This window comes from Podarcis liolepis, assembly GCF_965112155.1.
Source record: "Podarcis liolepis genome assembly, chromosome: 13".
Taxonomy (NCBI): domain Eukaryota; kingdom Metazoa; phylum Chordata; class Lepidosauria; order Squamata; family Lacertidae; genus Podarcis; species Podarcis liolepis.
The window spans coordinates 34800354-34826534 of record NC_139573.1 but is presented as its reverse complement, the minus strand read 5'-3'; the positions used below and the strand labels follow the sequence as shown (position 1 = coordinate 34826534).

Here is a 26181-nt window from a genome sequence, read left to right as displayed (position 1 = left end):
TTTGAAGGAAGCCCTGGCTGATTAAAGTGCCATCATAGTGCTTTAAATGTATGACGTGAACATGGCCTTGGTTGAAAGCTTATTCCTATGTCCCTGTCATGATCCATCAACATTCACCCCTCCAACAGAGCCAAGGGGCGGGGGAAATGGAATAATAATAATAATAGTTATAGGAGCATTTAGATGGGTGTATAGCCAAACACTTCACGGTTGCCAGTGTGGCTTCCTTCCCCCAGGCATTATATTAAAAGGGCACGATAAGATGTTTTTAGAGCAATATTGTGTTTCCTAAAGCAAATCCACATACACACACACACACACACCACCTCCCAGCTGATAGGATGAAAGGGCAAACGCTTGCTCACGGCAGCAGGTCTGTAATATGGCTAGATATTTATTTCATGCTATTAACTCCCCGTCTTGCAGTAGCACTTAATGAAGGAGAAGCAAATGCACAAGCAGTAGCACTTTGCGGAAACGCGATATGATATCTGGCTTGGCCTGAGGTGCAGTGCCTGGAACGCGGGCCATAAAGTCATTGGGCTAAACAGTTCCCATTAACCGACTACCAGCCTTGCTTACTGTGCCTAGATTGGCTATTTGCACATTGCTACCGTTTCGCATCGTGGCATCATTCCAGCGTCATCTGGGCCTTCTGCGCTGGGCATTCGTTTACTCTCCAAACACCTCAGGAAAAGATTGTGGTCCTACAGTGGGATAGGTAAAGGTAAAGAACCCCTGGACGGTTAAGTCCAGTCAAAGGTGACTATGAGGTTGTGGCGCTCATTTCACTTTCAGACCAAGGGAGCTGGTGTTTGTCCACAGACAGCTTTCTGGGACATGTGGCCTGCATGACTAAACCGCTTCTGGCACAACGAGACACCGTGATGGAAGCCAGAGTGCATGGAAACACCGTTTACCTTCCCGCCAGAGTGGTACCTATTTATCTACTTGCACTGGCATGCTTTCAAATTGCTAGGTTGGAAGGAGCTGGGACAGAGCAACGGGAGCTCACTCCATCACGGGGATTTGAACCGCCAACCTTCCAAATGGCAAGCCCAAGAGGCTCAGTGGTTTAGATCACAGCGCCACCCTCATCCCTTTACTCTGCAGTGGGGTACCAATAGTTCAAAGTGCAGCTCTGAAGCAGGAGTAGGTAAAATGGCAGGCTGCATGCTGTGTGATCCCTTAGAGTTTAGGCACATGCATTGGTCACAGGTCCATTCTCTCACCAGTTGGAGTTTTAACTTCTACTATAGGGATGGGGCAGCCGGTGAATGTCCATCCAGATGTTTCTGGATTTCAGCTCCCACCATTCCCATCCAGCATGGCCATTGGTGTCAGAAACGATGAAAGCCAGATGTTGTCATGGCATGTGGTCATGCTAATGATGATAGGAAGCCATTGCCAAAAGGCGCATGCAGAGGAATGGCCACAGCTCAACGGTGGAGCATGTGTGTTGAACACAAAAGAGCCTAGGTTCAATTTCTAGCGTCTTCCTGCCACTATCGAATACTGATGTTTGATATGATTTCAGCATGATCCACCTTCCTGTTCTGCATTTACAAAAATAAAAATTGAAATATAGTGGTACCTCGAGTTACATACGCTTCAGGTTACATATGTTTCAGGTTACACACTCCGCTAACCCAGAAATAGTGCTTCAGGTTAAGAACTTTGCTTCAGGATGAGAACAGAAATCACGCGGCAGCAGCGGGAGGCCCCATTAGCTAAAGTGGTGCTTCAGGTTAAGAACAGTTTCAGGTTAAGAACGGACCTCCGGAACGAATTAAGTACTTAACCCGAGGTACCACTGTACACTTTAGTCTCCTGACAACCTAAAAGTGGGGGGAAATGGGGCGATCTTGGGCGGTTCTTCTGAATGATCCAGCCTCCTGTATATCCTTTTCTGTCATCGTGAAATGTCAGCATTCTGTTGTGTTTCCATCTCTGCTGTTTTCCTAGGAGAAATTGGGGTTCCCTCACAGGGCTCTGTGGCAGCAAAATTCTTGACAGTTTAGCTAATCTGTCCCACTACTCTGAGGCTGTTCTTTCTATTTGACTAGGTCAGGGGTCTGCAACCCGCGGCTCCGGAGCCGCATGTGGCTCTTTTACACCTTTGCCGCGGCTCCAGGGCGGATACTAGTGAGGGGAGGAGGCGCATTGTGCGCCCCAACACTCCCCACTGTGGCGGGCGCTGTACTGGCTGTGACGTCGCATGGGGGCGGTGCGTGCGTTAGTCATGCACCGTCCCGACGTCACCTTCCCGCCCGCTGTCAGATCGCGGCTCCGGAGATATATTTGTTTTAATTGTTGCAATGGTTTTGCGGCTCCCAGTTTTTTTTTCCTTCGGAAACGGGTCCAAGTGGCTCTTTTTGTCTTAAAGGTTGCAGACCCCTGGACTAGGTGACCTGTTACTTCTGTTTCGATGAAAAATTAAACCATCCACACTGTGTAGCGATTCTTGGGGCTTCATTATCTATGAACCCCAAAATCTGGGATCCCCTCGAAACTGGTGCCAAAGTTTTGCAGTTTCTTTGCAGCGAATCCCCCACGTTTTGCAGGGCCCCACAAACAGACTACAGTGGTACCTCGGTTTACGAACTTAATCCATTCCTGAAGTCCATTCTTAAACTGAAACCGTTCTTAAATCAAGGTGTGCTTTCCCATATGAGACCTCCTGCTGCCGTTGCCCTTCCACCTTTCAGATTACGTTCTTAGACCGAGGTACAGTTCACAAACCGGGACACTACTTCCAGTTTTGTGGAGTTCGTAAACCAAATTGTTCGTAAACCAAATTGTTCGTAAACCAAATTGTTCGTAAACAGGACTGTTCTTAAACTGAGTTACTACTGTACAGTGGTACCTCGTGTTACATACGCTTCAGGTTACAGACTCCGCTAACCCAGAAATAGTACCTCAGGTTAAGAACTTTGCTTCAGGGTGAGAGCAGAAATCGTGCGGCGGCAGGAGGCCCCATTAGCTAAAGTGGTACCTCAGGTTAAGAACAGTTTCAGGTTAAGAACGGACCTCCAGAATGAATTAAGTTTTTAACCTGAGGTATCACTGTAGTTGATACAGAAAACCTGGGGGTCAAAAGGTCACCCCAAACCCAATGTTGCCTTAGCTCATCCCTTCACTGGGGAGCCCAGGAGCTGGGTGGAAGCTGGAATGGGCAAAGACAAAGATCACCCTCTGTGTGTTCTGCCCCTGCCCAGGCAGTATTATGGGATGCGTCACATGACACATCATGTGGCTGGGGGGCAAGTTAGTACTGATGCCCCATAAGCAACCTTATTCATGCATGTTTATAACATTTCCCTAATTTTCATCCCCCACATAATTTGAAAACTAGAAAGCACAGGAAATATTTGATTCATACCAGTGACTTTGACATGTGAGATAATCCAGTACAGTATTTTTAATCAAAATCTGAAATGTGGGGGGAGGGTTGTGGGTTTTTTTAATGTGGTGATCTGTTGTGGAACAACCCCGCTAAAGGGGTTAACAGTGGTTACCCAGACCTCATTTGCTGGTTGCAAAGGGGGCCCCATAACAGTTTAAGCTTCAGGGGGCCCCAAATGTAGGTCTGCCACTGGTGGGTTGTCCATCATTTGTTGGCTGAAAAGGTGGCAGCCCTAAAAGTAGCCAGCAAGGGAGGCAGGTCACAGTGAAGGGAACTTGCATGGACATTGCCTACTTTGGACTGTTAATTAACAGAGGAATGGTCTTGGGGAAATTTGGATGCTTAATGGCTTTAATTATAGAAAATGCACCGGATCTTCATTTTAGCAACACAGCAAAAGTTTAATTGCCATGAATGCAAACATGCTTTAAAAGGGCATTTTCCTGCTCCAAAGGTCAACAAACGCAGAGTAGCTTTTAATCTGGTTTGATTAGGTGCAGGGCATCCTGTTTGGCTTCGAGGAAATGGCTTTGCTTTGTCACACCCTTGGGTATATATAAGGAATTCTCCAGGCTCCTGTTGGATGCCATATTCTCTCTGCTCCTCAACAACAGCTTTGACAGATCCAAAAGGTAATACTCCTTTAAAATTTATTTCAACTGCATAGGAGCTGAACCACACCTTATGTACTTAACACACCAATTTTCCATCACTTCTGCCAGTTTTATTTGTAACTGGACTGCGTATTTTCTGTTAATCACTGTTTAATCTTACTGTGTAATTTCTTGGTTTGAATTATGTATATGAACACCCTGGGACCTTTGGGTGAAGTGTGGATTATAAATATTTTAAATTAATAAAAATTAATAAAATTAATAACATTAATAAAAACTAATAAAATTAATAAAAATTAAAATAATAAAGAAATAACTATAACTGTGACCTGGAGGGGGTGATCTGGAAGCTGAAAAGTAGTAGGCAGGAAGAAGAATGTGTTAACCTTTGTAGACTGTCATTATTTTGGGGTGGGATTGAATCACAATCCAGATCGCACAACTATAATTGATTGGGAGTTCTTGTGCAACAAACGCACTTTCCCCAAAAGTTCAGATTTTCTGCTGAAAGTAAAGTGATGGGAAAATGCAGTGGAACTTGTGGGATAGCAACATCATCTAACCTCCCCACAAACATATCAGAATGATTGCTCTTTAAATAGCCACTTTGTCTAATATCCCTGCAAACAAATCAGGAGGGGTGCTCATCCGCAAGTGGCCTCAAAATTAGTCATACTCAGAGCAGATACACTGAAATCAGTGTGTCTACTCAGAGTACGACTAACATTTGATACCCCCCCAAATCACTAAAGCACAGCCATCAAATAAATCCTTTCAGTGCCAGTTCAGAGGAATCCCTCCCCTCTCCCAGTCCCATCTGACAACCATGTACTGTTTTTAAATCACAGAACTCAAGCTTGAAACATGAAGTCCTTCAAAGTTCTCTTCCTCCTTTTGGTCTCTGTCAGCTTTGTGCTGATGGAAGAAAATGACTCAAGGTAAGTGTATGAACAGGGATACCTGAGGTAGTCAGTCCTTGTGAGTTCTGAACTGACCTGATCTGCACTTTTTAGGCTAAATGTGTGGATTGAAATTTAACTATCCGTGGTTCTCCCAAGGATGAGGAGAAACATGTACAGTGGTACCTCGGGTTAAGAATTTACAGTGGTACCTCGGGTTACATACACTTCAGGTTACATACGCTTCAGGTTACAGACTCTGCTAACCCAGAAATAGTACCTCAGGTTAAGAACTTTGCTTCAGGATGAGAACAGAAATCGTGCTCCGGCGGTGCGGTGGCAGCAGGAGGCCCCATTAGCTAAAGTGGTGCTTCAGGTTAAGAACAGACCTCCAGAACGAATTAAGTACGTAACCAGAGGTACCACTGTTATTCATTCCAGAGGTCTGTTCTTAACCTGATACTGTTCTTAACCTGAAGCACCACTTTAGCTAATGGGGCCTCCTGCTACCGCCACACTGCCGGAGCACAATTTCTGTTCTCATCCTGAAACAAAGTTCTTAACCCTAGGTACTATTTCTGAGTTAGCAGAGTCTGTAACCTGAAGCGTCTGTAACCTGAAGCGTATGTAACCTGAGGTATCACTGTATCTGAACTGAGCATCTTGCTAAGCTAAAGTGTTTCCTTATGCTAAAGCAGCTAAAGCAGTCCACAGACTAAATTAGGCCCACCAATATTCCTAATTTGTCCTAATTTCCAACCAACCACAGATTAAGCTGCAGTTGCAAAGGAGCAATCAGGAACCTTATAGAGCCTTATTGGTTGTGCCTTTGCACCTGTGGCTTGCAATTGGTGCCATTTACATTTGATGACAAATGCAAGCAATGCCACCAGAGTCAAATCCACCTGCGACTTTCTGATCAATGCTCCTGATAGAATCTGAGGTCTGCGAAAGCAGGGCGGCTTGCTCCCAATCAGCTGTGCGGCTTGCATTTGGCAGCAAATTTCAACCGTCCCCTTTCACACATAGTCCACAGAGAGTTATCCACAATGGGATATGAGCCGAAAGGAATTCCCCATCCTTTAGCTAGAGTGCTGTTCGAAACGAGAGATGAGGATTTTCCCTATGTGTTTCTGTTTTGCTCTTAGAGAAAACACAAAGAACTCCAGGTTTCTGCAGAAACGGTATTCAGAGGGGACATTAGCAAGCGATTACAGTCGAACTTTGGACAGCATGATGAAGAAGAACTTTGTGGAGTGGCTCTTGAACAGGAGAGAGAGCATGATTGAGTAAGTCTATAGCACAGGTGGTTCATCCAGGATTTTAGGGAAAGCACTGGGTCAAACTGATGTTTGGAAGGCTGAGTAGGGAGGAACGCAGGTGAGAAGGGAACACTTATTTCTTGTCCAGGATATTGCCTTGTTCCACTCCATGGGAAAGCATTCTCAAACATGGACCAGTCTTAAAATACCATAAGTCCAATGGGGCTGATCAGTTTGGATGCGGTTGAGGAAGCCTGAGTTGAATACCTTTTTTTCCTTTATCAGGCTTTTTATTTGCTCTTGAGTTATACCTAGGTAGTCAGGGCACTTCTGACCACTTTTGTTGGCATAAAAGGTAAAGGGACTCCTGACCATTAGGTCCAGTTGTGACCGACTCTGGGGTTGCGGCGCTCATCTCGCTTTATTGGCCGAGGGAGCTGGCGTACAGCTTCCGGGTCATGTGGCCAGCATGACTAAGCCGCTTCTGGCGAACCAGAGCAGCGCACGGAAACGCCGTTTACCTTCCCGCCGGAGCGGTAGGTATTTATCTACTTGCACTTTGACGTGCTTTCAAACTGCTAGGTTGGCAGGAGCAGGGACCGAGCAACGGGAGCTCACCCCATCGCGGGAATTCGAACCGCCAACCTTCTGATCGGCAAGCCCTAGGCTCTGTGGTTTAACCCACAGCGCCACCCGCGTCCAAGGTTTGTTGGCATACCTTGGGATAAAAGAAAAGCAATGTGTTTGTGGGGGGAGAAACAGGGGGCAGATGAAATGGTCTTAACAGAGCTGAAGCATTATAGCACTCCTCAGGATCTCAGATTCCCAGGGAGATGCCTTTTGTGTATGTTCCCCCAGTAACAGAATTGACCCATCCAGGAGAGATACTGAACCCACAGCATTAGATACAAGGAATCAAGGCATTGAAGCTGGATCTCAGGAGGCAATGGACTTCATTAAATGCATTCTGCAAAATATGGGGAAACAGAGGTGAGCTCAACAACTTGTTTGGTCTGCAAAAGAAAATCCTGTTTCAGCATAGAATAAGTATTTCAGCTGCAAAGTAAATCAGATCTCCTTTTCCTCCTCCAGATTATATTGCTACTACTATTTACCCACCCTGCACCCTAAGGTCCCAAGGTGGCTTATAACATTAAAACAACTTACAAAAATAAGTTATAAGTTGGTCCTAAAAATATACACCTCAGGTGTTAAAAGCCAGGTATGATTATAGTTCAATTAATCTAAAATCTGTTGAAAAAGTGATGCTTGCAAACATTTACTATACATAATAAAATAATGATCAGTTGTAACTAGGGGTGGCAGAGAAATTTGATTTTGACTGAAGTTGAATGAGCCCTCTAATTTGCACTTCTCAAACCAATACAAAAACAGAAGCAGCTACTCTTTGAAATGTGCAATTCTCTGAATTTTTCAATGCAACAAACCAATGTGTGCAAAAACATATTAGTGGTAACTGTTCATAAAAAATGCATATATTGGTAAAAGTAACATGAAAAAGTGCATTATATTGGGGAAATTGCTTGAAAAAATGCAACTATTAGTCAAAACTGCATTCAAAAATATGTTTACTATGAGAAATATGCACTAAAATGTACAACTTATTGTGAGGATTTTTTTAAAGTAGAAATGTGGACAACTGAATTTAACACTGGGAAAAGAAGAAACTGGTAGAAAAAGAAAAATTGACAGTTTTATTCATAACTTTTTAAAACTGCGCCAGTACTACCTCGCCTTTTAGATATCGTAATAAAGTAATTTTGAGATCAGATGGAAACTGTTAGCCTTTACTTTGATATAATAAAAATAAGATACCTTCCCATTTTTTAAAAAAAGAAATGGCCAAAGCCAAAAATGTATTAAAATATTTTTATATCACCTTTCATTCAAGAATCTCAACGTGGTGTACAATAAGCCGCTACATTACAATAAAACAGTAAAATAGCAGCATTTACAAAGCCAGGGTAGATATAAAACCGAAGAGCTCAGAAGCAAAACAATCTTAAAATGCCAGCAAAATATGCAAGGAAACTTAAGGAGAACGTTCCTGCCAACAAATATTTTCTACATAATGCTTAGTTTATGTGGAGTTCTAGGTACCGCTGGTGTTTTTTAAAATATATTTTGACAGAAATTGTATGACTATAAACAGCTGCTCCGGGAAAATGTCTCGTGGCCATTTTAGAAAATGGCGCCTGCAGACTGATGCCAACCTGCTTATGTCTACCCAACTTTTTCTCATTCCAACACGCCTTCTGCATTATATATAGATGGGAATTGCTGTCAGGCATGAAATTCCTATGGAGGTCTATTACAAGGACTGCATTAAGAAAGCTGTTTCCAATTCCTAGCTACCAGCATCAAATTTTTAGTTGCCTAGGCAACTGGGCACCTGGGATTTTCCTCCAACGCCCCCTCCCCACCAACTAGGACTCTTTTGCAACTTTGCTCCCCGCCCCCCCTGCCATCTCAATCTCTGGGATCCCTGTGGCAGCAAATGTCTACTTCACAGTCTCTTTCTTCTAGCCTGGCTCTGCCAAAAGGTTCAGATGACTGGAAGGACGTCCGGAGGCAAGAACATCTGGCATGGCTGATTTCTGCTGACCTCTGCAGGCCAATGTGAGTGAATCGCTTCCTCTCCCTTTCCTTCTCTTCCCTTTCCCTTCCAAAGGCAAGGAAGAGTTGGGACTCCACAGACAACCCATATGGAGGTTTGGGCAACAGTATTTTATGGGTGCCAGAGAAGCAGCAGGTCCTCTGCAAGGTCCGGTGTTGATGGCTATATGTCAGAAACTCCCAAATACTGATCGCTGCTCCTTATCTGCTGTTGACTGCTACTACAGAATCAGTGGGTGGCAAATGTTAACAGTGAATATGAAGTAGCCACAGAAGGTTGATCCAAGGGAAATTTGGGAGCTATAAAAACGGTTTCATTTACATAATTACGTAAGAAAAGCTTGCTGGATCATCATCATCATCATCATCATAATTTATACCCCAGCCACTCTGGGCGGCTTCCAACAGAATATTAAAATACAATAGTCTATTAAACATTAAAAGCTTCCCTAAACAGGGAACAGGATTCAGCCCAGCATTCTGTTCTCACAGTGGCCAACCAGATGCCTGTGAGAATTCAGGTTCTTTTGGATAAGAGATGGCGGTGTTATGATTAGTAAATAAACGTTGCTACAGCTTTGGACCAGTTTTCTTACCCCATATATACCCGCTTGGCCACTTCAGTCTACGGAACTGGCAAAATGCCGCAGAATGTTTGATCCACACTTGTGAGAAATCCATCTTTTAGTTACGTGCTGCAATTCCCCATGCCTTTGTTGTAGTTTCTGAAGCTGAAACCATTTCCCTTTAGGCACACCTCCCCAGACACATCATTTTAGTATGTGCGCTTGTTTGTAAAACTGTAAATTTTAATCTATATTTGGGTCAGTTTATTGTGCTTACCTGTTTGCAGTGTCTGTTTCCACTGCTATTATCTTGGAATATTTTATGTTCTTTTGTGTATGCTGCTTAGAGAGGTGCTTTGTGGGTTTTGAGGATTAAGCAGTATATAAAGCTTGCTAAATATTCCCCCATGGCTCAGAAGCACATCTTGTATTTAGTAGGAGCGGTTGAGTTCAGTATTGTGGGATCAGTTTTATAGAGCTCCCTTCCAGGTGAGGACAGACAGACAACCCCATCCTTCTTGAACTTCAGCAGGCATTATAACTGAATTATGATTCTATAGCTTTAACTACCCCCCCCCATTGCATTGAGTTTCTCATACACTGCTTACAAAGGCCATAGCTCAGCGGTAAGAGTATGCAGAAGGTCCCAGGATCAAATCCCCAGTATCTCCAGGTAGGGCTAGGAGAAGGACCCCTTCCTGAAACTCTGACAAGCCACTGCCAGGCAGTATAGACAAAACCACACAAGATGGATCATAAGACTGTAAAGTTGGGAGCGTCCCCCAAGGGCCATCTAGTGCAGGGGTCAGCAAACTTTTTCAGCAGGGGGCCAGTCCACTGTCCCTCAGACCTTGTGGGGGGCCGGACTATATTTTTTGGGGGGGAAATGAACAAATTCCTATGACCCACAAATAACCCAGAGATGCATTTTAAATAAAAAGACACATTCTACTCATGTAAAAACACGCTGATTCCCGGACCATCCATGGGCCGGATTGAGAAGGCGATTGGGCCAGATCTGGCCCCCAGGCCTTAGGTTGCCTACCCATGGTCTAGTGCAACTAGAATTTCAGCTAGATCATAATCCAACCTCTGCTTAAAAACCTCCAGGGCAGGTGAGTCCATCACCTCTCGTGGGAGTCTGTTCTACTGTCAAGCTGCTCTTGCTGTCAGAAAGTTCTTGTGGTGTTTAGTTGGACTCTCCTTACTTGTAACTTGAAGCCGTTGGTTCGGGTCCTGCCCTTCGGAGCAGGAGAAAACAAGCTTGCACCATCCTCCATTTGACAGCCCTTTAGATCAGGGGTCCCCAAACTAAGGGACTTGTTTATCCGGCCCGCGGCAACCCCCACTGCCCGCTCTTACTGGTTCTGCGCTGTGCGGCTGCCCACTTCTGGGTCGGAGGAGCACCGGAAATAGCTTGTGCACATGCGCAAGCGTTATTTCCGGTGCACATCCGGGTCGGAGGAGGCCCGTGCACATGTGCACAATCTATTTCTGGTGCTCCTCCGACCTGGAAGTGCGCCGGAAATAGCATGTGCGCACGCGTATGGGCACGCGCTCCCCCGCCCTCCGGCCCACCACGCAATCAGCGCTGGAGACACCGGCCCGAGGCGTGGTAAGTTTGCTGACCCCTGCTTTAGATATTTGAAGATGGCTATCATATTTCCTCTCAGTCTCCTCTTTACCAGGCTAAACATACCATTGAATGTATGTTTGAATCATTCCTGCTTAGAAATGATTGTAATCAAGTAGCATGTGTTTCCCAAGTAAATAAATAAAATACCACTGCTGAGCTAGGAATGCTCAGCCCAGGGCTTTACAGAAGGTTGCCCCCCTTCTCTATTTTTCACCCCCCCCCTTACAAAAAAAACCAGGTTCCTTGGCAAACTTTATATATTTCACCATCTTTTCCCCTCTATTTTTCCAGGCTTCAATAGCTCACAGCTTCCTTGGGGGAGAAAAGATGGACTAACTTCTGTACTCTCCTTGTTTTGTACCTTTGGCTAATGAGTGTCAACAATAATTATGACAGCAGCAATAAAACAACTTATTATCAAGTTCAGACGTGAGTGTTAAGAGTGTTATTCAATTTTTTAAACAACAACACCCCAAACAGAATTTGTAAGTGCTCTCATCAGAAACAGAAGTTACAGGTTAATCTGTCAGTCTGGTAAGATGCATGACAGGGAGGCGATTCAGAATCCGTTCTCAGGGCAGCCCCACACAGCTGCATTGGGGTCATGAAAGATCAATGATTCGGTTCCTGCTCAGGCATGGTTATTTATTTTTAACATACAAAACCTGAAGATTTAAAAAGCTGCTATACAACAGTGAAACATTGCCACCAGCAACAATAGTAAAAAGAAGGATGTTTTAAAATCTAAAACATAACTATGATTGCACATTTATTAAAAAGCAGAACCTTTTTTCAGCTCTAGAAGGGCTCCATAAAAATACCAGTATCATCTTAACGCAGGTCACAAAGGCTTGATGAAGATAGTTGAGATTTGGTGGGTTTTCCATGCAAAGGAGCAGTTTGGTCTCCCCCCCCCCCCAGCAGGTCCTGGATTGCCATCGCTTCCACTTTAAAAAACAACCACCACCAAATAGTTGTTATTTTTATTTACTTACAGGGCACATGGGTGTGCTGCATGTGCAATAGTTGTAAGACCCTAGCCATGCACCATCTTAATATGCCCAGAGGCAAACTAAGTACAGTGCCAGCCAAACTGATACATCTGGAGAAGGTGCGTTAGTGTTAAGTGCAAATCTGGTATGCAACAACCACTGGAATACGTTTGTGATTGGGAAAGAATGTGAGCCTATGAGCCTGGCAGTACCTGGTTCTTAGCTCAGCAACTTCACAGCTAGCCTTTGGCTGACTGCTGTCTCTTAGCCTTCAACCCACTCTGCCCACCTGCAATTTAGGTGAAATCATAATGATGTTGCACAGTGGTTGTAAGAACTGATGAAGTACATTTTGCTGAGTAGTGGCAAATAGTCTCTCTCCACTCCCCCAAGTCAAGAGCTTGTCCTACTCTCGAGTAGGACCCTGGCAGAGACACATGCCCGACTGGCATGTTCTCTCTCTCCTGGTCGATCGTTCGGGAGCTTCAAAAGCTTTCTTCTGCCTAAACATCACAGCGACTGATGCCAACAGACACCGGCACACTTAGGGATCAGCAGAGTCTTCACAGCTTGCATAACAGAACTCAGCAACTCAGCATTTTGGCTAATCTACTTTATTTACATATAAACACACACGGAGCACTGCAACATGGCTCCCTCTCTCTCTAGCATCAGACAGCAAAGAGAAAAATGAACAAAGGACAATAGTCCCACTTCACGGAACACAGTAACATAAACATCATGCCTCCGTCACTTCCCACTCTGTGGAGTCAAAACATACACCGTCATGTGATAGACAAAAATCCCATGAGTGCAATCATGGAGCAGGAATTCTAACATTAACACCCAAGTTATTTTGGCATTAGAGGCAGAAAATGCCATGTCTATGGATATATTTCATTCCCTGTCAGTAACAACACAATAACCACAAATTCAAGAATCAACTTGCTGCCTTTTTCTGTGGGGCCACTGAACTCTGCCTGATGATAAGACTGGCCATTGCTCTTCACCACCATAACACAAGTTGAGTCCATTTTTGTTATAGCAGTGTGCCACTAGAGGGCAATATGACAGCACATTTAACCCAGTTTCCAGAAAAGACAGAAGTAGGAGTGAATCATCTAAACACAACCCCATTTTATACTGCTAGCCTAAGTACCGGTATATTACTCAGAAGTCTGTTCTGCAGAGTTCAGTGCGACTTAGGCCTTATTAACAGCACAAACTAACCACACTGACTCAGAAGCAAGTCCTGCTGAAATTAATGGAGCTTCTTTCCAGCCTGTTATAATGCCCATATCCAGTACAGTGGTACCTTGGGTTACATATGCTTCAGGTTACAGACTCCAGTAACCCAGAAATAGTACCTCGGGTTAAGAACTTTACCTCAGGATGAGAACAGAAATTGTGCTCTGGTGGTGCGGCAGCAGCGGGAGGCCCCATTAGCTAAAGTGGTGCTTCAGGTTAAGAACAGTTTCAGGTTAAGAACGGGCCTCCGGAACAAATTAAGTACTTAACCCAAGGTACCACTGTAGTATAAAAAGATCCAGTTTAAAGAGTATCTTCCTATTTTAGTCCCATCCAGTGCAAATAATTATATAACTTTCTCCAGCATCTTTTAAATACCCCTTCTGAAATAATGTTCTGGTGATATATTCATCTCTTTATGAATGCGGGCAGGCAAAAATACATGTTAAATATTTTAATAAACAAAGCACTGTTAAGTGTATGGTTTATTTAATTTTGCCAGTCAACATATTACTTTTCACTCTTGACTTCAGAAGAAAGTCATGTATTGCACTACTGTATTACAGTAATTCTTTTAAGAAATGCTCCAAACTCTGGGCTATCCTGCCTTTCCTTTTTAGGGCTATATCTGACGTAGAAAATTTTGGACCTAAATACTAAATGCAGCTTATCTGACCTAATGCCAGGTTCTCATGTTGCAGTTCTTTCTGGGGTATGTGTGTTATTGGGTTTTTGTTTTTATTTTGATTATATATATTGTGGTTTTTATGTTGATCTTTTCTTTGAACCGCCCAGAGTCCTCTGGGTATAGGGCAATATATAAATTCAATAAATAAATAATAATAATAAATGAGGTTACATAGCTGCATAGAATAAGAACGGGGTGTCAGGTGTCTCTTTTCCAGGTTAAGTGAGGCTAGGAGTGCTGTCCAAATGTGCTCACCCACTGCCAAGTTTGGGATCCTCTCCAAATGCATGCATTTATAAGGGTGTATGGGTAGCTCTGGGTAGGCAAGCACAGACAAGATTTACAAATTTACTTACATGCATGCGTGTATAACACATCCCAGAGGGGCCAATGGGTTGCTTTGAAGTCATTTCAGCAGGGATTTGAACTTTTGACTCTCTCTTTTTTCGATAATTTATTTTTTCAAAAAACAAAAATCAAAAACAGTATAAAAACAAAGCAAAACAATACAATTATAGCAATTCGAATCATAAATATTAACTCAATTGACTTCCCTCCACTCCCCATCTTGGTTCCATTGTACTAGCTTGTTTGTAAAACCTTACATTGTTAATAGTCCAATTTTAAAACCTTATTCATCTTAATGCAAGTGACTTTTGAAAGTTCTACTAATGTAAAAATCTATACCCTTAGAAAGTATGCATTAAACATTTCCCTTTTTTAAAAAAAGAAAAACAATATCCTCTTTTTGAGGGTAGTGGTAACAAAAAAACTATGATTCAAATGTTGCAAGTCCAGCACTCCATCCGCCATGCCACCCTGAAAATATGCGAATTCTCATTTGAAGACTTCAAATTTGAAGAAGTATCTGAAGAAGTGTGCATGCACGCGAAAGCTCATACCAATAACAAACTCAGTCGTTCTCTAAGGCGCTACTGGAAGGAATTTTTTATTTTGTTTCTCATTTGTGAATTGGCGTCTCTAATTATTGGGGACATTTCAGCACCAGATGGGAGGGGAAAATGCCCCCACCCCGCAAAAAAAAAACAACCCCCACCCCGCATTCTCCCAGAATAAAGGTGGCAACCCTACCCCTGTCCACCCCCCACGCCCGCCCGCCCGCAGCCCTCCGGGACTCCCTGGGCGAGCTCTCTAGTGGGAAGGCAGAAGCACCGACCCAAAAGAAGCTTCCTTCCTGTCGCGCACTGATGACGTAGAGATTTCTCTAATGTGCTTAATACCGCCCTCCCCCCCCCGCCCCCCAAATCCACTCCCTTTCCACCATCTCCGTAAAGAGGCTCGAGCCCGGACGCTGCTCGCTGGCAGCAATGCACCGCCGGGGAGTCGGGGCCGGGGCCATCGCCAAGAAGAAGCTGGCCGAGGTCAGGCTTCTTTTCCTCCCTCCTCCTCCTTCCTCCTCCTCCTCCAGCTGGTCTTCCTTTCATTCCCGTCCTGCTCGCTTGCTGTCTTCCCCCCACCGCCAGCCTAGCCTTTGTAGGAGGGGAAGGGGCTGCAGATTGCGCCTCTTGCCACTCCCTGGGAAGCTCTTTCGCCCTTACCAGTGTCGGATTTACGAATAATAATAATCATAATCATAAATTTTTATTTATACTCCGCCCTCCCGAGCCAAGACCGGGCTCAGGGCGGCTAACAACCAATAATAAAAACAAGTTGATTAAAATACAATTTAAAGATTAAGATACAACATTAAAACAATTAGGCAGCAATCTCATCTACTGAGGAGAACGGAAAAAGAAAAAGGGGGAGGGAATCAAACAGATTCTGAGCCAAAGGCCAGGTGGAACAACTCTATATAAGCTAAACAAGCTATAGCTTAGAGCCCCACTCTCTTGGCCCCCCCCCAAAAAAAAATTAAAGGAAAAACACACACACCTGTATGTGCATTTCCAAAATATAAAACAGGAGTCAGCAAACTTTTTCAGCAAACTGTCCCTCAGACCTTGTGGGGGGCCGGACTATATTTTTTTTGGAGGGGGGGATTAAGAAATTTTTATGCCCCACAAATAACCCAGAGATGCATTTTAAATAAAAGGGCACATTCTACTCATGTAAAAACACACTCCCCAGCCGTTTGCAGGCCGGATTGAGAAGGCGATTGGGTTGGATCCGGCCCCTGGGCCTTAGTTTGCCTACCCATGATATAAGATAAAAAAACAAATAAAATAAAGCCTACATACAGCAACAGTGTTTGGTGTTGTGTAGGCTCCTGTGATGTAAATTGTGTTTCTAAAGGAACTTTTGTTATTGCCACATGCCAATGTGTTTGCATTATTAAGTTTGTTATGCATGAAAAATCATTTTACGTTAGAGCTTAATCATTATTTCACTATTAATATACTTCTTCTTAATTGTATTTCAACAATTACTTTGATAAAATACATATTTTGTTACGTGCAAATGGTTTTAGATACCTATGAGGTCCATAAATTACCATATAGCATATATTCAACACAAAAAACAGTGACAGTTTGTTGTTGACAAAGGACAGCTGGACATATAAAGTGCCCCATTACCTTCAGTAGCTTAGGGCCTCATCAAACCTAAATCCAGCCCTGCTTCAACCCCAGGCTGGATGAGGGGTGGTGGTGGTGGAGAAATGCACTTTGCATGTGCTCAGAGGCATTTCTCTTCAGTCCCATTGCCCATTATTGTATCTTGCAGCTGGCAGGGATCACCCCAGGCATTTGCTACTTCTGCTTCTCTCGATCCGCTGCACCTCTCGCCTAAACTAGGGCTGTCTGGTTTCTTAAAATCCCTTGCTGGAATTTGCCTCCTTTGCACTTTAGTCTGATGAGACAAGAAGAGAAGAAGAATCTTTATTTGCGTCAGCCACTAGCCATAGCAATAAAATAAAATGTATTGAAGATACGTGTCCCCGCTTCAGGAGAATGATGAAGCAGGGATGGGAGACTTGTGGCCATGGGCGTAGCCGAGGGGAAGCAGGGGGGCAGCTGCCCCTCCAACAAAATAATCAAAAGCAATACAAATTTGAGGTTCTGCCCTCCCCTCCCCTAACAAAAGCCTGCCCCCTCTAACAGAAATCCATGCTTGTGACCCTCGGGATGTTGTTGGACTGTATGTCTCATTGGCAGCAGCAAATGCTCCAATGATGGGAATTGTAGTCCAACGTCATGTGGTGGGCCACAGGTTTTCCCTCTGCTCCTGTAAGGTAAGCATTATCCTCCATTTTGCAGATGTGGAGACTGAGGCCAGGAGAGAGTGGTTTGCCTCAGGCCACCTTGTGTGTGGAAGAAGGGAGACTGAAACTTCCTGGTTTGTAGCTCAGTCTCTTAGCAACTAAGCTACACAACTTGTGCAGTAGTTATTTGTGGGTTCCAGTTGAGGCTAATGGAGCATCCCTTCCAACATTTATCCGATGAAAATAGGGACATCGTATTCAATAATTATAAGAATAATTAATAAGAATATTTTTTACACCCCCCACCCATCTGACTGGGTTGCCCCAGCCACTCTGGGCTGCTTCCAACATATATAAAAACATAATAAAACCTTAAAAACTTCCTTGTACAAGCCTGCCTTCAGATTTCTTCTGAAGGTTGTGTAGTTACTTACTGTATTTCCTTGACATCTGATGGGAGGGCATTCCAGAGGGCAGGCGTCACTCCCAAGAAGGCCCTCTGCTTGGTTCTCTGTAACTTCATTTTTCACAGTGAGGGAACCACCAGAAGGCCCTCGGAGCTGGACCTCTGTCTCTGGGCTGAACAATGGGCATGGAGACGTTCCTTCAGATTTTCAGGGCCGAGATTGTTCAAGGCTTTAAAGGTCAGCACCAACACTTTGAATTGCGCTCAGAAACAATTTGAATTGTGCTCTTAGGAAGCTGTGTAAACGTAGGCAGAAAGGCAGCTTGCTGGCCTTCAAGAGAAGGGAGAGTTGCACTGCTTTGGGGCTGCAACTTAAGACAGCCGAGTCTTGGGTGCTTGCCAAACAGTCCTGTGGACAGGGTATTCTCATAAGAGTATAAGATGAGTATACTGGATCAGGCCAATGCCCCATCTAGTCCAGCATCCTGTTCTTACAATGGCCAACCAGAGAAGAAGAAGAAGAGTTTGGATTTGATATCCCGCCTTTCACTCCCTTTTTAAGGAGTCTCAAAGCGGCTAACATTCTCCTTTCCCTTCCTCCCTGACAACAAACACTCTGTGAGGTGAGTGGGGCTGAGAGACTTCACAGAAGTGTGACTGGCCCAAGGTCACCCAGCAGCTGCATGTGGAGGAGTGGAGACGCGAACCCAGTTCACCAGATTACGAGACTACCGCTCTTAACCACTACACCACATTGGCTCTCTACAAAGCCTGCAAGCAGAGCATGAACGCAACAGCGCTCTGCCCAGCCACAATTTCCAGCAACTGGCATTTAGAGGCATCCTTCCTCTGACAGTGGAAGGAGAACGTAGCCATTGTGGCTCCCATAATGATGTTTAAGAATCAGAGATGCACATCCAGGAGGGGGGAAATGGCTTATAGATCACTGTGTGTCTTATCACCACTTTTTTTTCCTTTGTAGGCCAAATACAAGGAACGTGGGACAGTTTTGGCTGAAGACCAATTAGTCCAGGTGAGATGAGGAAACACCAAGGTGTTGTTGTTGTTGTTGTTATTTTATTATATATAATTTTTATTAAATTTTCTGTTTTACAATTTAGAATATTCGTTTAGACAACCGCAAGATATCAATGACTTCCCTTCTTCTCTTCCCATGGTTCATTTTGCATAGCATAAAATCCCTGCATATTTTATATAAACTAAACCATTCAGTATTCCATTGTTACTTCCATCAAAACTTATTTACACTGTTGAATTTATCTTAATGCTACCAGCGTTTTCAAGTGTACACAATTATCCCCCATATATTCAGTAAACATTTTCCGATCTTCTTTAAACGAGCGTTTTTCTTGTTCTCTTATTCTGTAAGTTAGATCCGCAAGCTGCACATATTCCAACAGTTTAAGTTGCCATTCTTCTTTGGTTGGGAACTCTCTTGTTTTCCGTTTTTGGGCTAACAAAACATGGGCCGCCGTAATGGCTTCCATATGAATAACCTTTTTTGACACCTGGGAATTTCCATTTGAATTACCCCACCAAAAAGGACTCTGGGTTTTTTTTTGGAAAGGTGCTTTAAAACATTTTTTTCAGTTCATTTTAAATTATTTCCTAATACTCTTTTACCCTTTTACAAGTCCACCACAGATGAAAGAATGTTCCCTCGTCCTCGTTATGTCTACAGAGATGTAATGAGGAAACACCAAGGTCTGATCTTAGCATTGAAAGGTGGGCCTCTGCAAAATGTGTGAATCTGAAAAGCTCTTGTATGAGCCTAGGCACATTATCAACCTGTGGTTCCCATTGTCACAGGGTGTTGCACTGATCAGGGGGAACCAACAGCTTGGGGAAATGAATAGAAAAGCACATACCATATTTTTCACTCCATAAGGCGCACTGGACCATAAGGCGCACATAGTTTTTAGAGGGGGAAATCAAGAAAAAAAATCTTATTCCCCCCCCCCAGCCCCAAAGAGCAGCGGACAGGGCTGGATTCCCCCCACCCCCCCACAGCCCCAAAGAGCAAAGAAGCCAAGACAGTGAGTGGGTTCCCTCTCGCTCACTGTCTCCAGCGGAGAGGCTGCGTGCGGCTATGGGAGAAGCCAAGACAGTGAGCAGGATGGATCCCGCTCTCTGTCTTGGCTTCCTCTTTAGCCGTGCGCAACCTCTCAAGCTGGGAGAGGCTGCGCCCGGTTAAAGAAGCCATAGCTGTGCGCAGCTTCTCTCGGCTGGAGGGGCTGCGCGCAGCTATGGCAATACTCCCACCTCCCGCAAAAGCCTACAGGAGCCGCGCACCCTTTAAGGAGTGCGCAGCTCCTGTGGGCTTTTTTACGAGGACGGCGAACGGACTGACTGGCCGCATCAGTCCCTTCTCCCTCCTGGGGAAAAGCCCGCAAGAGCCGCGCGGAGCTTGTGTGCAGCTCTTGGGGACTTTTCCTGCCTGCCTCCCCCCTGCATTCGCTCCATAAGACGCACACACATTTCCCCTTACTTTTTAGGAGGGAATAAGTGTGTCTTATGGAGCAAAAAATACGGTAAGTGATATGTCTGTATTGATGGTATATGATAGTAATAATTTCTGGTTTCCCTATGATATACAGCAAGTTTTCACTAGTGGATGGGACACGGAGATGGATAATCCATTGGTTTAATCCCAACATTAGTCTCCAACCTATTAAGAAGACAGCGCTGGAGCAAAAAAGCTTTGCCATAAATCGTTTCTCTGTGGTAATGGCAACAGAGAGTCGTCCCTTATGAAACATCAGTCTGTTCTAGGTCTCAGAGGTGTATTTCGAATTAGTAGCCTTTCAAAGCAGATCGTTTTAAATCTGTTTCTTCTTTCTATCCTCTGGCTTCGTTTACAGATGTCCAAGCAGCTGGATACATTTAAAACTAACCTCGAAGAGTTTGCCAGCAAACACAAGCAAGAGATCCGTAAAAACCCGCAGTTCAGAGTCCAGTTCCAGGACATGTGTGCAACGATTGGGGTTGATCCCCTAGCCTGTAAGAAATGGGGGAGGCAGGGATTTAGCGGGTGGGGAGAAGCAGGGCGAGGAAGGGTTTCTGCAGAATCTGATGGTTTGGTGCTTCAGTTCGATCTTCTGTGTTTCCGTTAAAAATAAAAAAAAAGAGTGGCATTGTTTCTCAAATCAAAATCGAGTTATCGCAGTATAATGTAAGTTGTAAGTCCTCTGAGGAGGGAACATTTTATCCATGCTCTGCCTTCCCAAGCCATGTTGCCATTGGAAGTGGACGGTGGGCCTGTCTATATCTCCTTATCCCCAACCTGTCCTTGCTCAGAGGCAAGTTAAATTTACAGTCAGTAAGAAGGAGAATTGGATGAGCGTAAAGAACTTTCCATGGACTTCTCACTGCCAAATGGAAAATGAAATGTTCCAAAAATCATGGATAGGGAAGGCAGAGAACAGGTCTTGTCCCCTTTGAATTCTGACACTCGCCAGACTCGGACGTTCCTTTGCCTTTTTCTTTATTTTTAAAAAAATCTAAACTTGCAAAATTGGGTCCCTGAGAGTCTAAAATAATAATAATGCAACGTTCTTTTTTTGTCTTTCATATATTCATATCCATATTTCATTCCCTCTTCCGCAGCTGGCAAAGGATTCTGGTCAGAAATGCTGGGTGTTGGAGATTTTTACTACGAGCTTGGCGTTCAGATTATTGAAGTCTGTCTAGCTCTAAAGCACAGAAATGGAGGTGAGGATAGCTTCCAATCTCTTATCTTTGCAGGGGTGTGTTTACTGTTCTCTCTAATGCCTGCCTGCCACTCTCTGAATGGGTGGCTGGTATCTGCAAGCTTCCTAGCCATGCTAGTCCAGCCCGCTAGAAACATTAACACAACCTTGAGCGTCTCCACTCAGAAGTAAATCCCACTGAGTTCAGTGGGTCTTATTTCTTGGTAGTTATGCATAGAATTTCATGCGTCAGTAAGAGTAAGACTCTTACTATGGAGGAAGCCACATTGAACTTGGGGGGGGGGGGCGCTATGGCTGTGCTGGCTGGGGCTGATGGGAATTGTAGTCCAAAATACCTGGAAAGCGTCAGGTTGGGGGGAAATAGTGTATAGGATTGCAACCTTTTATATATACAGTTGTACCTTGGAAGTCGAACAGAATCCATTCCGGAAGTCTGTTCGACTTCCAGAACGTTCATAAACCAAAGCGTGGCTTCCGATTGGCTGCTGGAAGCTCCTGCAGCCAATCGGAAGCCCCATCAGACATTTGGCTTCTAAAAATAGTTCACAAACCGGAACAGTCGCTTCCGGGTTTGCTGACTTTGGGAGCCATAATGTTTGAGAACTAAGCTGTTCGAAAACCAAGGTACGACTCCGTGTGTGTGTGTGTAATTTTTATTGAATTTTCTGTTTTACAATTTAAAATACTCACTTTACATCCTTAAGATATCAATGACTTCCAGTCTTCTCTTTCCATGGTTCATTTTACATAGCATATATCCCTGCATGTTTTACAAAAACTATACCATTCAGTATTCCATTATTGCCTCCATCAAAACTTGTTTACACTGTTGAATTTATCTTAACGCTGCCGGCGTTTTCAGGTGTGCACAACTATTTCCCATATATTCAATAAACAATCTTCTTAAAACGTATGTTCTTCTCGTTCTCTTATACTATATGTTAAGTCTGCGAGTTGTGCATATTCTGTCAACTTAAGTATAGGATTGCAACCTTAGCCTGCTAACATACTGGGTTGGATTCAAATTCCTTGTATACATGGCTGTGTGTTAACATGCTTCTTGCTTCCTCATTCCCGCTAGGGCTGATAACACTGGAAGAACTTCACCAGCAAGTGCTCAAGGGGAGAGGAAAATTTGCGCAAGACGTCAGCCAGTAAGCCTTGTGTTGAGATTGCACCGCAGTGGGGGATGTAATATGTTTTGCATCATTTTGCATAATTAGTTGTGGCTGCCGAGGTGGCAATGTCTAGGGTGATGGAGCAGAGTTTCCCACTGAAAATAATTAAATCAGTTGTGCACATTGACAAGTGCATAAGTACTGTTTTTGGGGGACAGGGTGTGGGTGGGTATGGAGGACTCCCTGGTCCTGAATGGGGCAACTGCCCCTGAAGGACCAGGTGCGCAGCCTGGGTGTCATTTTGGACTCACAGCTGTCCATGGAGGCGCAGGTCAATTCTGTGTCCAGGGCAGCTGTCTACCAGCTTCATCTGGTACGCAGGCTGAGACCCTATCTGCCTGTGGACTGCCTTGCCAGAGTGGTGCATGCTCTGGTTATCTCTCGCTTGGACTACTGCAGTGCGCTCTATGTGGGGCTACCTTTGAAGGTGACCTGGAAACTATAATGAATCCAGAATGTGGCAGTGATACTGGTCACTGGGACTGGCTGCCGGGACCACATCACACTGGTCCTGAAAGACCTACATTGGCTCCCAGTACGTTTCTGAGCACAATTTAAAGTGTTGGTGCAAATCTGTTTAAGGGCTGCCTTCAGATGTCTTCTAAAATCAGATAGTTGTTTATTTCCTTGACATCTGATGGAAGGGCGTTTCACAGGGCAGGTGCCACTACCAAGAAGGCCCTCTGCCTGGTTCCTTGTAGCTTCACCTCGCAGTGAGGGAACCGCCAGAAGGCCCTTGGAGCTGGACCTCATAATTAGTTGTGGCTGAACGATGGGAGTGGAGACACTCCTTTAGGTATACAGGACTGAGGCCATTTAGGGCTTTAAAGGTCAGCACCACGACTTTGAATTGTGCTCGGAAAGAAAAGAAAAGAAAACTCTGTTTCTCAGGTAACTCATTTCTGCACCCAGTGCTATGTTTTGTAGCTTTTCTGTGCTTCCACTGAATCACAGCATAATACACACCTTGTTGGACATGGTTGAAGGTACTGATGCGCCAAAACCATCCTTTGCTCTGACTCTTCTTTCCCTGGCTCCTCAGAGATGACCTCATCCGGGCAATTAAGAAGTTGAAAGTTCTAGGAAACGGCTTTGGGATCCTTCCTGTTGGTGGGACCTACCTGATCCAGTCTGTGCCGGCTGAACTAAATATGGACCACACGGTTGTGATTCAACTTGCTGAGGTACCCATGCCAAGTTGACTCAGTTTCTGCTATTATTCCAGGGGTTGATTAAGAGTTCTTGTCCTTGCCTATACAGTCCTACCTTGCAAGTTGAATGGAATCTGTTCTGGAAGTCCATTCAACTTCCAAAATGTTCTAAAACCAAATCACGGCTTAGCTCCTGCAGCCAATCGGAAGCCACAGAAGCCCCATCAGATGTTCGGGTTCCAAAAAGAACGTTCACAAACCAGAACAATCACTTCTGGGTTTGCGGCGTTCGGGAGACAAAACGTCCGAGTTCCTGGGCATTTGGGATCCAAGATACAACTGTGTGTGTGTGTGTTCCATCAGCATCCTTATGGTCACCCATAGTTCACAGGCCTCTGTTGGGAGACAGAAGGGCGGGGGGAGCTCCACATTTCCTCCTCAGTCTCATCCCCTTCAGTCCAGTCCAGAGCCAGTGTGGTGTAGTGGTTAAGAGCAGTGGACTCGTAATCTGGTGAACCGGGTTCGCATCCCCGCTCCTCCACATGCAGCTGCTGGGTGACCTTGGGCTAGTCACACTTCTCTGAAGTCTCTCAGCCCCACTCACCTCACAGAGAAAGGAGATTGTTAGCTGCTTTGAGACTCCTTCGGGTAGTGATAAAGCAGGATATCAAATTCAAACTCCTCCTCCTCCAGTTCCTGACAAGCAGACATTGCTTCTCCCTAGTCAGAAGCCCTCCCTAAACTTCTTTTCCAACCCCCCATCCCGGGGGCATGATCCTGGGTCATTTTGCAGGTGTAATCTACCCCTGAAATCTTAAGTCCTCGCCTACAAGATGGTGTGCATTGAACGTCTTGTTGTTTTTAGTGTTGGCTGGGCTTTTCTGATCAGTGACCTTTTTTGAAATCGCCTCCTTTCTTTACTCTCCGTTTCAGAAAAAGGGGTACGTGACCATCAGCGAGATCAAGTCGAGTTTGAAGTGGGAGGCGGAACGGGCGAAGCAAGTTTTGGTATGTAAACAACGAGTTACATTATAAAAAGAAAAGAGCGCCCACCTCTTGGCAGCTAGGAAAATGAAATAATTGCATTAGAAGTTGTGTAGGTTAGGCAAAAGTGCGTATCATTATACATGTTTGCTTGAAACTAAACGTTGCAGCATGGAGTCTTCTCTGTTGAGGATTCTAAGCTATCCATTCCATGAACCCTTCTGCAGATTTCTGTTTCTTCCCCAACAGTAAGTCAACATTCTGTGGCCACTGAGCATGCTCAGTCCTCCCCTTGTTCTAGGGTTTCCCCCCTACAAAGCTCAGGGTTCCCCAAGCCTGCTGCTGGGAGAGTCCTGTTGCACTCAGTTCCCGCATCTGGTTGGCTACTGTGAGAACAGAATGTTGGACTAGATGGGCTTAGTTCTTCGTATGTTCTCCTGCCTGCATTGTGTCGGAGGAAAAGTGCAAAACCACTTGTGATAGCCCTCCTCTTCAAATAATAATCTCTGGCTTTTTACAGGATCACTTGCTGAAAGAGGGCATGGCGTGGCTTGATACCCAGGCGCCAGTGGAACCACAGTACTGGCTACCTGCCCTCTTCACAGAGCTTTACTCTCAGGAAATCACACCCGAAGAAGCGAAGGAAGCTTTGCCTTGACAGCCGAACAGGGGACTGATTTATCTGGACATTTTCCTTTAAATGGGATGACACTTTTTGCATTCACATGATAAAGCTGAGTCACATCGAATGCCTATATTCTCTCTCTCCTCCCGCCCCAAGTCTTTAGAAGAAAACGTCTGTGTTACCAAACACTGCCAAGCAGGTATATTTAACACTGATTTTGGTGCTTCTGCACGATGGAGAGACTAATTTCGTTAGCAAGCTGTTAGTCCTCATGACTGGAAAGGTGTGAATGTGGGTTTTTTTTTCTCCTTGAAGACTTAGAAAGTGGAGAGGATTGGAGTCAATGTATGTGTTGTAAGCGTCTCTCCCTCCTTTCCCCCATTTCCTAATTACATCGTTGTATACTTGATTTAACTGTGTACACTGGTTGCCTTCCCTAGTAAGGGTTCCTTGTCTATCTCGCAATAAGGTGAGAGAACCCCATCTTTAAATGGTGAAACAGCCAAGATTCTATACTGTTCCTTACTGGGGCTTTGGGAAAGGGACCAAATAATTTTACTATTCTGTACATTCTCTCATGCCCCATTACAGTGTTGAAATCGTCCTCAGTTTGTGTTTCTTAAAAAGCCAGTTTCTAGTCCTGCGATGACAGGGCTTTAAAATTATTTGAATTATTGGAGTCTAGCAGCTCTAGATGCATTTTCAAATTCTGTCATCTCCACAACCGGGAAGACAAGAGGATGGGGACAGGAAGAGAATTGCTTGTACCTTTGTATAGTGAAATCTACTCACTTTTATTCTTTGCAAATGCAGTAATGTGAATTTCACGCAACTGCCTTAAGATTCTTCCCTGTGTCGTTATTGTGAACAACCTAGAAATCTCACTGGGCATTTAAAGAGCTCTTTCATCCACTTACGCAGAGAAACACCTAGGGCCAAGATTCCACCTTAGGCTTTGTGGTTGCAGGTATAAAAATCACCTGTGTGTGTACTTGTTC

The 26181-nt window shown here is 44.5% G+C and overlaps 2 protein-coding genes across 2 annotated transcripts; both read left to right on the top strand.

Annotated features, from left to right (window-relative positions):
• Positions 1–3953: 3953 nt before the first annotated feature.
• On the top strand, positions 3954–11446 carry GIP (gastric inhibitory polypeptide). The gene is made up of 6 exons (XM_083470364.1): positions 3954–4038; positions 4869–4958; positions 6068–6208; positions 7040–7171; positions 8729–8821; positions 11312–11446. Exons 2-6 carry the CDS (start codon positions 4885–4887, stop codon positions 11319–11321), a joined length of 450 nt encoding a protein of 149 aa, XP_083326490.1. The 5' UTR covers positions 3954–4038; positions 4869–4884; the 3' UTR covers positions 11322–11446.
• A 3758-nt stretch (positions 11447–15204) lies between these two features.
• Positions 15205–26015, top strand: SNF8 (SNF8 subunit of ESCRT-II). The gene is made up of 8 exons (XM_083470275.1): positions 15205–15330; positions 18497–18547; positions 20397–20535; positions 21142–21246; positions 22327–22399; positions 23466–23607; positions 24508–24582; positions 25079–26015. Exons 1-8 carry the CDS (start codon positions 15277–15279, stop codon positions 25214–25216), a joined length of 777 nt encoding a protein of 258 aa, XP_083326401.1. The 5' UTR covers positions 15205–15276; the 3' UTR covers positions 25217–26015.
• Positions 26016–26181: the final 166 nt, after the last annotated feature.

Excerpts from the sequence above, each read along its gene's own strand:
- GIP (XM_083470364.1), top strand. The coding sequence starts at position 4,885 with ATGAAGTCCTTCAAAGTTCTCTTCCTCCTTTTGGTCTCTGTCAGCTTT. Across the intron at positions 4,959-6,067 it reads ATGGAAGAAAATGACTCAAG|AGAAAACACAAAGAACTCCA; the intron begins GTAAGTGTATGA and ends TTTTGCTCTTAG. Across the intron at positions 6,209-7,039 it reads AGGAGAGAGAGCATGATTGA|TAACAGAATTGACCCATCCA; the intron begins GTAAGTCTATAG and ends ATGTTCCCCCAG.
- SNF8 (XM_083470275.1), top strand. The coding sequence starts at position 15,277 with ATGCACCGCCGGGGAGTCGGGGCCGGGGCCATCGCCAAGAAGAAGCTG. Across the intron at positions 20,536-21,141 it reads TGGGGTTGATCCCCTAGCCT|CTGGCAAAGGATTCTGGTCA; the intron begins GTAAGAAATGGG and ends CCTCTTCCGCAG. Across the intron at positions 21,247-22,326 it reads TCTAAAGCACAGAAATGGAG|GGCTGATAACACTGGAAGAA; the intron begins GTGAGGATAGCT and ends CATTCCCGCTAG.